We start from the raw sequence: 15,486 nt of genomic DNA on the forward strand, positions 1-15,486 counted from the left end.
AGGTGGGAGTTAATTGTGCGTTCAGTTTCCAACTTTGGTATGGTGGGCCCAGAGCGCTTTGTAAATCCAAAAAGAGAGGGTCATTAAGCAGGAATCATCCAAAAAGAGAGGGTCATTAAGCAGGAATCGAACTTTGCTCTTCCAACAGTGAGCTGATCGGGAGAACCATCTCAACCAAACGTTTTTGTTGTCTAATATGAAGCGATCAACTGTTTTGAACTCGTTGTCTTCAACTACCAGCGCATATCCAATATCTTTTGCATTTGATGCATGTGCCATACTAACTAATCACTGTTAGATGAAATCCTTGTGTAAATAATTTATACAATCATATGCACGTCATACATAAAACATCGTATGCAAAAGTTTTTTTTTCTTGATTGTATATACATGGATACTTCTAGGGTTGTTTTTCTCATAGATTTCTTTGGTGCATCATACACTATTTTTACGCACTGCGGTCCCATTAATTTATGTGGAAATACTATGGTAACTTTGATCCGGAAAGAAAAGTTGTTTACAACATACACTATTAACTGCTACGAAAATAATACGATATTTTATAAACCGCAGACCTGATAGTTTACGTACAAACATCATGATAGCTTCGATCCTGAAAAAAAGTTAGAAACATATCTCTGCAACTCCTATGCAAATAACATAGAATGTCATGCAATCTTACGGGTCTCACTTCAACGAACGAAAAGGCGGCTAGGATTTCTACCTCCCGTCGGCAGCGCCGTCGATCTACCACGTCACCGGTGGCGTTATTGCCATGGGTGCGCAGTGGATCCCGGCGCTTGCCGGCGGGAGGGCTCTGTTTTTTGATGCTTTAAGTTTTGCTAGGGTTTGTGTCCAGCTCATGAAGACGAGACGGCGGTAGCTTCTTGAAGTTATCGGGCTAGATGTACTATAGTTACCAACATGGTTATTTTGTAGTTATCGGGCTAGATGTATTATAGTTACCAACATGGTTATTTGTAGCTATCGGGCTAGATGTACTATAGTTACCAATATGGTTACTATGCAGTTATCGGGCCAAATGTACTATAGTTATCAACATGGTTCATTTTCGTAGTTATCTGGCTGCATGTGGTATAATACACTCTTAGTAGTTTATGCGAAAATAATATGATAATTTACACATCACAGACATGATAACTCATGCACAAACATCGTGATAACTTTGACCCAAGAGAAAAAATTGTTGAAGACACCCCCGATAGCTTCTGCATAAATAGCATGATTATTTACACAGCACGGACCTGATAACTCACGCACAAACACCGTGATAACTTTGAACCGGGATAAAAAGTTGTTGAAGACATCCCCGATAGCTTCAGCATAAATAGCATGACAATTTACACACCACAACTCTGACAACTCAAGCGCAAACGCCATGATAACTTTACCCAGGAGGGGGGGGGGTGTTAACTTACATATAAATACTACGGTAAGTTTGATTCAGGGGTGGTTGGAGGGGAGGAAGTTGTTTGAAAACAATTCCCCCCTCCCCGATAACTACTCATGTTGTTGAAAATGTATCACGGTAACTCATGTGTAAATAACATGATAATAGACACTCGTCAGGCCTGATAACTTACTTAGCCCAATTGTAACTATTTGCATGAAGAAAAGTCGTCAGAACATATCAACATGAGATCTAGTTTCGAAAGTCTCGTCGTGATGGATTTTATATTTGAAAACGACTTTTCTATCAGACCAACGATTTTGAGTTGTAAAACATTTTAAAGTTTCGAACAGGGAGGACTAGGATGACTTAAAAAAATTCTCTCTAATGCATGCATGCATGTGCTTGTGAAGAGAAGGTTGGAGGAACCTTTTTATGTCTGGGTAATTTCTATGTAAATAACATGATAACTTATGCACCACAGGCATGATAACTTATGTAGCACATGTGGTAACTTTTTACCAGAAAAAAATTCATCGGAATGTATCAACATGGGATCTAGTTTCGTAGATCTCGTCGCTACGAATCTTTTATATGAAAAAAGTTTTCAATCGAAGCGACGGTTTGAGCTACAGAACATTTTGAATTCTATTTTTAGATGAAATCTTTGGTGACATCAGTTTTTTTGTTTTTTCTGCATGCAACTATGTCCAACACAAAGAGTCCACATGTGCGTGCACGCGAGGGAAGTTTGCATGCAATGTGCATGTGTGATTAGGGGAGAGGAGATATCGTCCGGATCTGCCGCTAACGACCAGAGCACAGTCCTTTCTTTTTATGTTTTTTATACTGTAATGAGAGTTTTTTTTAACACAGTACAAACGTGATCACTCATATATACGCACATACACTATGCACACATATGCACACCTTATTTTTTTTAAAAAGAGAATATATTAATATCGCGAAGATACCGAAAGTGATCTTCTGTGACCGAGCACGGGCGCTCTTGGTATCCTACCCGCCCACAATCCTCGTGATCCCCAATCCATCCGGTATAAGCCCAGGTATTATTCCCGTATATCACCAGGTGAACAGTTATGAGGGCCCATGCCTCTTGTAACGGGCTTGATACGCCGTCAGCTAAGTGGGCTTTGGCTCAGACGTGCACCAGCGAACTAGGCCGGTATAGCGCTTTCTCAAAAAAAAAAAAAAGGCCGGTATAGCGCGGATCCTGAGCCGACGCCGTCTGATAACCATTTATTGCGGACCAGCGCCCACCACCAGTCTACCCGTCTTCTTCCTCGCGATATACATCCATCCCCTATCTTCTCCGCTTGCAGTTCCTCGTTTGCACGCGCCGTCCGCTGAAGGCAAGTCATCAGCACAACCAATTTGGTAGTAAAACCAGGTTATGGATTCTTAGCAACCTACGTCTCCCGCAGTCTTACCTGCCCAACCACTGCAGACACTCCTTGATGAACTAGCAGCTAGTTCTCCTCCGTCAGGCTGGTTGAGTGAACTTTTCAGATGCATCAGATACCTGCACCTATTCTACACATTTAAGCAAGAAGTTCCTTCCAACGCTTGTTAAACCGAGATTAGATCCATAAGAGACTAACCTCTGCGGATACTCCATCCAGCTTCTGAGATGGATCTGATTTTGCAATCCAGCAAGAACAGTGTGTTTCTAATGGTCAGACTCCCATTTCAAAAAAAATGGTCAGACTCTGAGAGAGGACTCTGCCTGTGCACCATGCTATAGAATTATAGGCACCACCATCGTGCTAAGAAATTCAGAAAATCAGAACTTTAATTATAAAATTTTCAAATTCTGGACATCAACAAATTGCCCAAAAATTCAGAAATGTAGACACTACTGTAGTGCTTCAAAATTCAGTATGCTTCACCTCAGTACATTTTTATTATATTTTCCAATTATGGACTCCAACTTATTGCCCAAAATTTCAGAAATGTAGACACTACCGTAGTGCTTCAAAATTCAGTATGCTTCACCTTAGTAAATTTTTATTATGTTTTCCAATTATGAACTCCAACTTATTGCCCAAAAATTCAGAAGCATATACACCACCATAGTGCTCAGAAATGGTGGTGCCTATAATTCTATAGCATGGAACTACAGTTGCACACATTAAGCTCTACAGAATTATTGTCTTAAGTACATAGTCTGCTGCACCTCCTCACAAGCCAATCATCCGTAAATCACCCAATTTCTGGCAGTTGTTCCGTCTATGACCTTCAATCCCACAATTCTTGCACCTTGCTGGTTTACAAACAGGCTTCAGGGCATCTCCCCGGTCCAGGCATGTAGTCCTCTTGTGCCCCTGCTGCCGACATATGCTGCAGAACATTGTCCGCTTGCTGAGTCCCTCGTACGGTGCCTTCTCCCGGCTGGTTGTTGGGCGCCCCATTTCTTTCCATTTCTTCGGCGCCAATAAACTAGTGTGTCTGTTCCCAGTCTCATTTCCAGAAGTAGCATCATCATTCACTGCCTCGATGCCTGCACCCCCACTCACAGCAGCTGCTGTTGGTGGTTGTATTTTTGTGTGCATGATCTCTCTGGTATTGAGTCAGATGGGCTGGCAGCACATCACACGCATCCCTCGTCCATCGCTTCACAATGTGTTTCGGTGGTGTCTCTGTAATACGAATGAAATCCATCACCTGCACAGTTCAATTTGGTTAGTTAGTTTACCACATACTTCACAGAATATATATGTATCTGGCAACGCATGCTTGATTTGTGTACTAACAATACCTTCAAAACATGGCTACAAAGGAGTCCCATGTGTGCAAATTGCCCACACTCGCAATCGAATTCCTCACCTCCTTCAAGAACATTTACCTTATATGACACCCTACACCACTTTTCTCTCCTTGCAGCCTCTGTATGAATCACAAGATACAGTTTCCCTTTCTCAAGCTCCTCAACTTGGTATGCACCGCACTCATAGAGTATATGTCCAAACTGCTCGAACATAGCACGTGTCTATATCTTACCAGCATGTCTTTCAATAGCTAAGTTTGCTTTGTATAGTGTTCTACCCTGAAACGTAGAGGTCAGCACTACAAAACTAGTGGCAATTACCAAACGTTGACTTACTATTCGTGTCCGCTTCTCCTCGTAGTTCTCCTCAGCTTCCCTGTCAAACTGTAGTCTCATGTATTTTTTGACAAACATATGCATCAGACAACCAGGTGGGACATAGCTCTTCAGCATGTGGTTTGCACTTTCACTGCATTGGGTGTTTGTCATCTTAGCACAGAAAACACCTTTGAAATATGGCTTCGCCCACTTGTGTCTTATTTCATACAGTTGAGTGATGTAGTCATGCGTCTTTAAATTACATTTCTCAACCAGTATCTTCCATGCTTCCTCGAATTCATCGATCGCAAGCATGTGATTTACTACCTTGTGGAACTGTGCCCTGAACTCGCTCTTCTTGGTGTACAATGAACCGAGTGATTCCTTCGCCTTTTTCAGCACGTGCCACTTACACCATCAGTGTGCTGTTTGAGGCATCACATTTTTTATGGCGACCTCCATCGCACGGTTTTGATCTGCACAACACCAAATATGATATTAGCCAAAACAACATCATTTTTACACAGTTGTCACACAGACATTTTCTAAAATATGGGTTCTGACATGTTAGAATTGTCTTTGGTGCACTTCCAGCCATCATCCTAACGCATTATGTGGAAACCCACTCAAAAGTCTCCACTTTTTCATCACGGACCAAAACCCCAGCCAAGATGATGCTCTGGAAATGATTATTCACTCCTACAAACAGACCAAACGGCATGTTGTACAGATTTGTTCTGTATGTTGTATCGAAGGTAAAAACGTCTCCAAAGAAGGTGTACTGCAATCTAATGCTCCCATTTGCCCACATCAGAGTTGTTATCCGACCATCCTTGTCTGCCTGCACACGATAAGTGAAGTGTGGGTCCCTTGAACCCAGACCTGCAAAAACCTCCATAGTTTTCCTCACATCATTCTCTGCTTGCTCTCTGCTGATTTTTTCACACAAAATTTTCAAAGCTCTTTTCGTGAATGGCACCTTTTCCATTGAACCAAAAAAGCTTCCTATTATGCTATGCACTTTGGCTAGATTGACATTGTTCTGACGCAGCTGCTCCACCAAATCTCCATTGTATGTATCAATGTGCTTGTGGGAAGGCCAGTGTATTGTCTGCCCATATGTTGGAGACAGTGAATGGTTGTGATGTTCTCGATGCTCAGCTATGTACCAATCATTGTCCTTTGATCGAAGCAGTCTTATTAATGCAGGGTACACACATCTGCATGATCTAGTGTGTTTCCACCCCTGCTTTACCCTGCAAATAAAAATCATAGGCCTCCTCGAGCTTGTCGAAGCTTGTACCCAGTTCTGGCACGATTACAATGTTGCATGGTTTGTCACCGAACTCCCGTATTGCCTTCTCAAGGGCGCTGGGTCAGCCAGGGCAAGGCACCCTTCCTGGAGCAGCAGCTCCAATTCTAACTCTGTATTTCAATAAATCAATATGTTACGCCATATCCATTCTAGTGTCATGAACAAGATCCCTATGAATACATTAAGATGTAATCTAGTTCCTCATTTTCACCAGCCACAATCTATAGGATTTTGTACCGAAGTACAAATGCTTCTCACAAGCATACCAACTGAATTATGGTTTTATCCATTATTGTGCATGTTAGTTATCCACTACCCTAGTCACATACCCTCGTGTTTAATTATGTCCAACCTAATGTCTTACAAATTCAATTATTTCTTGACTTTCATATTCCCCAATATGTGTAAATTAAATTTCTTTGCATGACTTTTCACCCTATTTTCACCATATTGACCAAGCTCGATTTTCAGTACACTATGCATCTCGGTGTCCCATGATTTCAAGATTTCAGCTCAATTTCGCTATCTAATCGACTGAACTGCTTTCTCTTAATCATGCATTGATGGCTTGATGCTACTACGTAAATCACTTGCCACGAATAAAGCACACAATCGTTGCAAAGAAATTTGTACACAATCATTCCAATGTTCTGAAATTATGTGTCTACAGGTTACTGCATAACTGACCAGCCTACGCGCACGTCAGCTGATGGGATTCAAAGTACAACTAAAATCGGGACAAACAATCTGCAATGTATACACCATTAACCAGTATATTACCTGCGAGTCCAGCCGGGGTTTTTGGATCATCTGCCCAATTGATTGCTCAGATGCTTGTGGTTCCTTATCCTGCTCGGATGCAACTGCTCCATGAGCTACACAGATCTCGCCGTCAACGCGACCTGTGCCCATTGGCCGTAGCTCCTCGGCTCCTGCCGCCACCGCGGGGTAGTGCAGCGGCTCCATTGGTAGCTCGTTGTTGTTGACCTCTTCCATCACCGCGGCGCTGCGACCAAACAAATTCTTTGAATTTGGTTCAGAGACAGAGATCCAATGCAGAAACCACAAGCAGAAAGGGGGAAGGGAGGATGGGGTTGGGAGAGCGGGGGATTTGTGTTACCTCCTAATAATTTGCATCAGGAACTCCAGCCCGACAGTCGCCGCCCTGTTTTCCCTGCACCGCCGACCTCCGCGGGGCGTCAATGGCGATCCAACAAAACGTGGAGAGAGGTGGGAGACAGCACCGCCCTGGCCTGCTTCCTCATTTACTACGGTCCACAGCTCGGCTTACCGGAGTGCTCAGTTCCTGAGCTACGGATCAGGAGTACAACAGCGTCCCGAGCCACGGCTCCGGGAATCTGCCGTCACGGCGCCAGCTGCGGCCTCCGTCACCGGTGCGGCGGACGGCGAACCTCCATACCGTATCCCTTGCTATCCTGAATTAAAAAAGATCGATCAGCTGGCTCACTTATTCCACGCTACGCATCCCCAAGCATTGTCGAACCGTGGGGATAAAGGGCTCACCTGTGCTCGCGAGCAGAACAACCGCGTCCGCGAAGATACCAGTTACACCCAGTCTCTGCACCTACAAGATATCAAAAAACATCAAAAATGTACACAACCAATAACAAAACTAAAAAAAAGGAAAAGTAAAGAACAAAGACCTAATCGTAGTGATGAAACACTCGCAACAACAACACTCTAACCACTACCAAAGACAACACCTCGACTATAAAAAAGTTTTTCAAAAAATACGCCTCCAAAAAGGAAACAATGCACAAGCGTTGTCATTGCGTGATCAAAGATCTTGAGTTTTCACACTGGAAGAGAGTTCGAGATTCCAAAAACAATGCCTTCACAAGACCATTGTCAGGTCCAACCAATGAAGGCCAAACATTGGGCTTTCACCCTCGAGATTGTGGCTTTGTACTCGAGAAGCACCCCAAAAAATGTTGTCTACCTATCTTGTCGCCCCCTCCTATCAAGGCCGCTGCTGCAAGTCCTCAACATCCGACACACAAGGAAAAACCCTGTGCCGCTATTCATCAACGCGACCAAAACTCCTCTCCGCCATTACAAGTCTTCGATCGCTTCCACCGTGACTTTCTTCACCATTATCAACACCCGTGGAAATTTATACTTAGACATGCCCCATGACACGGCAAGACAATGAAGCTTCATGCCATGCCCTCATGAAGCCTCTCTGGCCGAATATGAGGGATCGCCCAACCAGGTCAATTCCGATGCAGATATCCAATGACGCCATGCGCCAAGAGCCGAGATCTCTGACAGGAAGACCGGAACTCGTCGGCGTCCAGATCGAGGAGGCCGGAGCAAATCGAAGTTTTGAAGATCGAAGAACAGCAGGGCCAAAACACAATGGGGATCCCCTGGATCCCAACGGGCTAGATCTGGGCAGTGCTCCCGCCGGCCGCCGCCGCGACCAGTCCTCCACAACCAGGATGAAGAACCGAAGATTGCCTGCCTCCGAGCTCCGCCCCAGTGCCTCCACCTGAGATCGTTGGCCGGCATCGAACCCCCACACCTGGAGAGGAGAGAGGGCCCCGCCGCACCCCCTACCCCTGAGCACCTTCAAGAGGCTGAGCCAGCATATCATCTTGAGATTTACGGAGTTATCATAGGCGTCTCGAAGTCGACGAGAACGTCTCCTCTTACTGAACGGGCATCATCGATCGAACCTCCACACCCGGAGAGGAGAGAGGGCCCCGCTGCACACCCTACCCCTGAACATCTTTGAGAGACTGAGCTAGCATATCATCTTGAGATTTATGAAGTCATCATAGGCATCTAGTAGTCGACGAAAACACCTCCTCTCACCGAACAGACATCGCCGAAAATTCTAAAGTAAATTCAGAAAAATATGAGCTGAGATACCACTATTCTTCTAACCATTCAACTCCATGTTGATTCGCTACTACCATGAGAATTTATCGATAGAGAAGTTTTCCGAACACCGGCACCGGTAGCGATGATAACATTGTTTTCTTTGTTCCATGCACGGTGGTGAAATTCGGGGAAATCGCGAATTTACAAAACAGGGGCCGTCGCCATCTAGAATGCCCTTGAAACTCACGTCGCCGTGTCGTGTAACAGGAACCCATCCAGCACGGCTGCGTTCCCCACCCTCGCGTCGCATCCCCCAATTCGTTAATCCCATCGCCCTTGCCCGATCCCTCTCGAGTCTCCTCCCTCGCCTCCCCCGTCCCCTTCCCCTCCCCCCTCTCGGATCCGCCCCCCCGCGGCCCGCCCCTCGCCGCCGGCGACCATGTCCAAGTACGGCACCATCCCCACCTCCTCCTCCTCCGCCGCCGCAGGGGCGCCCCACCTCGGCGGCGCCTCCCCGCTCGACTTCATCTCCCGCGCCAAGGCCCGCGGCGCGACGGCGCTGGCCACGCGCCGGCCGTGGCGCGAGCTCGCGGACGTGCACGCCGTCGGGCTGCCCCCGAGCCTCGGCGACGCCTACCTGCGCGTGCGCGCCAACCTCGCCCACTTCGCCATGAACTACGCCATCGTCGTCCTCGTCGTCGTCTTCCTCTCCCTCCTCTGGCAACCCATCTCCCTCATCGTCTTCCTCGTCTGCATGGTCGGCTGGCTCGTCCTCTACTTCCTCCGCGACGAGCCCATCGTCCTCTTCGGCCGCGTCGTCGGCGACGGCGTGGTCCTCGCCGTGCTCGCTGCTGTCACGCTCATCCTCCTGCTGCTCACCGGCGCCACCTCCAACATCCTCACGTCGCTGCTCATCGGCTTCGTGCTCGTCGTGGTGCACGCCGCCCTGCACAAGGCGGAGGACAACGTTGACGAAGAGGTCGGCCGCTGGTACGCGCCTGTGCCAGCGCAGTAGTGTGAGATCGCTCGCCCTCCAACTCTTGGTTCGTGGTCCGTCCATATTATTGTTCAGTCCCGCGTATGCATTTCGGTTCCTCCTACTGCTGGATGGTGTACAATTTGTCAATGTGTTCTTGCTGTGCTATTGTCGTTAATGAACATGAATGCAAGTGATGATGCTTATCTTCCCGAATTTTACCTGTGTAGTTGATAGCTGTGAGCAGCTGAGTGTGCAATTGGGTCTCAAACAGTCACGGTCATGATAAGTGTTCAGTTTGTTTGTCATATAAATTACCTGGTCAGGCAGATTCCCTTTTGGTTCCATGGGTAATTGAGATGTCGCCTTTACAAAGTGAGATTGAGACGTCTTGCAGTTCCAGAAGTCCCTTAAACTGCATTGTACCTGACTTTTCACTAACTTCTAAAAAGGAAGAAAAGAGATATCTAAATGGTAGTTGGTCTAAAATATCTCTAAATGTATCTGCTAGCTCTGCCAGAATTTCATAAATGGTTCAGTGAATGTAGTTTGATTGACGAGTTTGGGGTATGGCAAGCAGTTGTCACTATCAGGCTGTCCAATCTGATAAAAATAGTTTTAGCAATCATATCATCTCTTTACACCCTGTAACCATAGTGTAGTTCCCTGTTTATAGTTGCGGATCGTGTATCTATGTGCTTGTTTTTCATGGAGGGCAGAATCATTGCAAGTGCCAGCCAGAAGAAGACGGATATATGCAATTTGGAAATAATCCGAGAGACAATCCTGGCCTGACAGGCCCTACACTAAGAGTCTTCTGGAAGTAGTGGGAGGCAATTCCTTGCCCACTCCTCTTCCCACCAGGGAGGTACAGCTAACTAGCAATTGAATTGAGTTAGCTTAGCTGTTTGTTGGGTGCAGAGTATTTAAAACTTTGAAATCTGAAGAAATCTAAGTTTTAGAGCTCAATCATCATGCTGTAAAAATCATTTCGGTGGTAGGTACTTACACCACACTTCTGAGGGGTCTGTATTTTGCAGTTTCTTTCTTGAGTTGCTGTGTTTTCTTTCTAGACTCAGTAACCATCCTTATGATTATTTAGAGGAACAAATTTCTGTAGTTACAGTTTTACGATTTTACTTAATTTGATGGCAACGTGAGTAAATTATTTCACTCGTTTCTCAAGTTGGTGATTGTTGGTGTGATTTAAATGAGATAGAGAGTAGCTTATTTCTTCGACATTTATCTGGTTGTCTGTTAGCTCTGGTCACTAGAATTTCATTTACCATGGTGCCATCACCATTCTTGGCGTTCTGGTTGCAGTTCACAACTGGCATATGCATTATTGTTATTCTCTTTAACTTGAGCGCGACAATATTATGTTACCAAAGTTTCAGTGAAATTGAGACATGAACTTCTTGTACTTACCAGTTGGATTTGTTGTTGTTGGATATTGATGCTAAAAGTTCATGAATGTGAAAACAGCAACTAGCATGAATGTAAAAAAGAACAACCTCATCCGTATCTAGGAATATTGTGCCGATTCTTTTACCATTTATTGCATCATTCAGTTATGGGCCAGTAGCTGCCTTTTAAAAACGAGACTAGATTGTGCGCGACTTGTTTGATTGTGCACCTATCAGGGTGATTTAAAAGTTAACTCAGGCAAACTTTGTAAGACTAAGACTACTAAAGAGAATCAAACGAGCAATGATGTAATGTTAGGATGCATAATGGCCTTCAAGAGAGTGCTGGAGAGAGCAAAATAACCACCAAAGTTGGAACGAACAATGGTCTGCAGTTTTGTTTTGATATGCTAATTTGCTTGTGTGCGTAATCTATGTGAATACTGACTGAGATACCCACCTTTCGTTCTTTGCAGGGCCTGAGTGTGCTCGATTCTCCTGGTCCTCCCTTCGTTCTCAAGTATTCTATGAGTGTAAGTTTAGCATTGGTATATGGTCTCGGTCCAGTCAGGATGAAGAACTTGTAGCTGGTGGTTCGTCTTCCGCATGACGCTGGTTCATCTGAAGCTTTTGATCCAGTGATGATGGAAGGTTGTAAACTTTGGTCGTTGCGTACAGTTCAAAGATTTTCTCTTGTTTACATGTACCAAATATGGGAGAGAACGAATCTGCACTCTGAAGTGTGAGAACTCAGCTGGCAGGGGCCCTCTGTGAGGCTGGTATGCATTACTTCGTGCTGGTAATTTCTGATCTACTCACGTGGTTTCATCTTGTATGCACACGGTTTTGTTTGAAAGAGATTGTCAATTCCGCGCCAATTAACCGCGCGGCTACTATCTGCAAGCTGTCGGACATCTTGGGAAGTCTATGTAGGAAATTGTTTACTCTGTTCATTTTATTTACTATATCTTCTGAAATACAGGATGTGTATTGTTGATCTTTTCTTTTATACCTCTCTGTAACTTAATATAAGATGTTTTTTGACACCAAAAAACATCTTACATTTTAATAGAGAGGGAGTATGTTCCATTTTATCTGCGCCTCCGGGTTCAGTATGTACTTATGCATCACCAAAGCCCAGAGTCCAGCGGCTAAGACGCAGGACATAAATCCTCTCTTGCTTAGATGAGGTATTAAGTGCATAAAAGGGCTTAGCTACTGAAGTCCTCAATGTATCTTACCTTCTTGCAGATAAGCTTATTTCGTGCATAGGCGTTTGCCATAGGTAGTTTTGGTAGTTTTGCATAAGTCTATATGCTTGGCATCATTTCTTTTCGGGCCACCAAAATGTTCTCTCACTTAAAATTTCGGGCCATCATTTCTTTTGGAATTTGAAAAGTGTTCACAAAAAGTTGAAAAATCATGGATTTTAAAAATGTTTATATGCCTAGAATATTTCTGTGTTTTAAGAAAAATGCTCACAAATATTAAATAATCTAAAATGTGTTCACGAGTTAAAAATGCTTTTAAATTTAAAAATGCTCACGAATTTTAACACTTGTTCGCACATGAAAAAACTTCCACAAAATTTACTGGAACGCCCTCGTTTTAAAAAGTGTTGACGGAATTTTAAAAAGATTTACAATGGAATAGAAACAAGCGCAAAAACAAAAAAAAACAGCAGAAAACCATGAGGAAAAAGAAAAGGAAGCTGGGAAAAGAAGAAAAAGCGGAAAAAATGCCGTGCACGCATGTTTTTTAGACAACCTTACCAAGCTTTATTCAGAACCCAAAATGTTTACAGGTACAAAATGCAACTTCCCTGGTTGGTCCAACCACACGTGGCGACCACAACTGAGTTTCAAAACATGCACCCTGCACGCATGTGAAGCCAGGAATAGGAAAAGCATAGAAAGCTGGTGACGAGGGGACGTGGAGTTTCGACACTCAGGAGCAATTTCTCTTGGTGTGAACAGTAACATCAAATAAATTAAAAAATAATTCAAATAATTCTGATTTTTTGGCATACTTTCACAAATGTTTGTTGTGCATGCAAAATTTCGTCGCAAAATCACATTGGTGGAAGGTGTGGTAAAAAAACAAAACCGATGCTGTGAAAATGTTACTTACAAAAGCATTTTGGAGCTTTGATTTTTTTGGCACGCCTTTCACAAATGTGATTTCACAATGAAATTTTGCATGCGCAACCAACATTGTGGGAGTATGTCACAAAAAAATTCAGAATTTTTTGAATATTATTTCTATTTTTTGATGTTACTGTTCACACCAGGAGCAAATGCATTTGCTGTTGGGTGTAGAAATGTACTTTCGGTGAGGAGGGCCTTTCTCCGAAGTAACTCAGTGGAAAAGAAGACGAAATGTAAACTGGGCTGGCCCACGTAGAGAGGGGTATGCATTTGGTCGCTAACTTTGCGTGGAAAACATTCGGTCTTATCCATGATTTTCGGTAGCTATTGGTAGGCGGAATGTCAATGCCGGCTACCAAGTGTGGTCGGTAAACCTTTCTAAAGTTGTATCCGATGCGGTGACCGCCGATTTGGCTGGTCCACGGTGATTTTTGAAATGCAAGGTGTTCCAATTCAAAAAAAAAAAAGAGTCCATACAACGAAGCCCAACAGGCGACGAAACATTGCAATAGGCAGGCGAGCCCCGATCGATCGTGGAAGCCAGCACTTTTTTTTTTTTGAGCAGAAGCCAGCACTTTTTTTCTAACCCCCAGCCGCCTGTTCTCGCCTCGATAGATCTTGCTGCAAGATGTCTGCCGCCGCCCCCTCTGCTCCCGCTCGCAAGCAGCCGGCCGTGGAATCAATCGGCGGTTTGTCTAGGCAGCAGCGGGTACTACGGCCAACTCTAATCGTCGTTGCCTGCTTGCCGCACGTCCGCGCCTCCATCCAGTTAACTCGCCACCAGTTATCTGCCAAGGTACACACGATCTACTATGCATACGTATCTGATCCAACTCCCATTCCGTTTCAGTTTAGCCATGCCTTGTTAATCTGAAGATAAGAAAAAAATAATATGATATAGATTGTCTTTTTCATACGAATTGCCCAATCTCAAATCTGGCCTAGTGCTAAATAAATAATGTCAGATCACTGGTAATAGTACAGCTGTATTTAAACTTGGAGAAAATATATGCTGGGCTTATCTATGTAAATGGCTATATTTTTTGTATATCACGTAATGTTATTGTCAAACTTATGATGACCCGTCCCTCCCTTCCTGGGAATCTTTGTCTAGGGGTGGGCAAGTGTGTAAACCCCAAAAACAGATTAAACCAAATCATTTTCACAATATTTGTCGGTTAAATCGCTTATATGTTGTTCGGTTCAGCGTAAAATTGTGTGATATCCGCGTTTGGTGGTGAGTTCAGTTCCCGGTGCTCAGAAAGATTATATATCGAAGAAGTCAAACTGTAAGAGACACCTTGTAATCCCGTGTTCCAATCAGAGTAACAAGCACAATTTGCATTTTTTTCCGCGAATACGCAAAGCTTGCGTATCATTCTGCTGATAGAAGAAGTAGAATGAGTAAATGGGGTACAATACATGACATGAACGCAGACATGCGTGAACATGGTGGCCGGAGCAGAGAAACAAGGGATGCTCGGCCCAAATAAAGAATACAACACAAGTAAACCTACCAAAGTCGAGCCAAGAGCGGCGATGCCAAACCAACGAGAACTCCAACATCGTCCGAGCCAAAACCGGGGACACCACGAGCGAGCAAGATAGTGCCTTCAAGAAGGAAGATGACGCCAAGACTCCGTCACTATCCGGTCCGGGAGACCCTAACCTAGGGTTTCCCCTGGGCTCAAAGAGGGGCGCAGCTGAAGGCCTTGGCAGCGCTTCCAAGGAGGAAACCGACACCCGCGGGCGCCGTCGCTGCCAACACCGGCGAGCCGAGCAGGGATCTCTCCCTGGCCTGAAGCTGAGCGATCCAATAGCCGCCGAATCCGGGATTATAGATAGGGAGGCCAACGCTGGTTGGAACCACCAAGTCGGGGGTGGGGGGTGGGGCTGCACCTGCCGTCGGAGGGTGGCACCGCCTCCGAACCCACGAGCATTGGATCTGGCAAAGGGGGGCTTTGAGGCGTATAGGGTATGGCAAGCGACGAGGTGAACCACACGGGGGTCTTTGCGCGACAACGTCCAGCAACGGCGGCAAGCAAGGACTTGAAGATGCAAGTCTGAGCTGTCGTGGCCTTAACCATCGGGGCGTCGCGAGTCACATAAGCTGGAAGTGACGGAGCTACCCGATCATCGGGGCCGGAGCTAGCCGGTGGATGACGCCGACAGCAAAGGACATCGGAGAGACGCGGGCCTGAGGCCACTAGGACCGGAACAACGCTAGCATGGACTCACTGCGAGGGGCCCCGGGTTAGCCACAACCGCGTACGAATTG

The 15,486-nt window shown here is 45.2% G+C and overlaps 1 protein-coding gene and 1 long non-coding RNA gene across 4 annotated transcripts; one reads left to right on the forward strand and one right to left on the reverse strand.

Moving 5' to 3' along the window:
• Positions 1-2,439: 2,439 nt before the first annotated feature.
• LOC119267186 lies at positions 2,440-7,273 on the reverse strand. Of its 2 annotated transcripts, XR_005132328.1 has the most exons (7): positions 6,953-7,273; positions 6,613-6,838; positions 5,082-5,942; positions 4,191-4,993; positions 3,034-4,096; positions 2,863-2,960; positions 2,440-2,778 (listed from the first exon to the last, which is right to left on the reverse strand). It is a non-coding gene; the product is annotated as an uncharacterized LOC119267186 (long non-coding RNA). The 2 variants fall into 2 exon arrangements; XR_005132327.1 differs by having other exon boundaries at positions 4,191-5,942.
• Positions 7,274-9,055: 1,782 nt separating this feature from the next.
• On the forward strand, positions 9,056-12,060 carry LOC119267187 (PRA1 family protein F3-like). Of its 2 annotated transcripts, none has more exons than XM_037548535.1 (2): positions 9,056-9,695; positions 11,538-12,060. In XM_037548535.1, exon 1 carries the CDS (start codon positions 9,119-9,121, stop codon positions 9,692-9,694), a length of 576 nt encoding a protein of 191 aa, XP_037404432.1. In that variant the 5' UTR covers positions 9,056-9,118; the 3' UTR covers position 9,695; positions 11,538-12,060. The 2 variants fall into 2 exon arrangements, with proteins under 2 accessions (XP_037404432.1, XP_037404431.1); XM_037548534.1 differs by having other exon boundaries at positions 9,061-9,722.
• The last annotated feature ends 3,426 nt before the right edge of the window (positions 12,061-15,486 follow it).

Source organism: Triticum dicoccoides, chromosome 3A, assembly GCF_002162155.2.
Source record: "Triticum dicoccoides isolate Atlit2015 ecotype Zavitan chromosome 3A, WEW_v2.0, whole genome shotgun sequence".
NCBI classification, from domain to species: Eukaryota; Viridiplantae; Streptophyta; class Magnoliopsida; order Poales; family Poaceae; genus Triticum; species Triticum dicoccoides.

Excerpts from the sequence above, each read along its gene's own strand:
- LOC119267187 (XM_037548535.1), top strand. The coding sequence starts at position 9,119 with ATGTCCAAGTACGGCACCATCCCCACCTCCTCCTCCTCCGCCGCCGCA.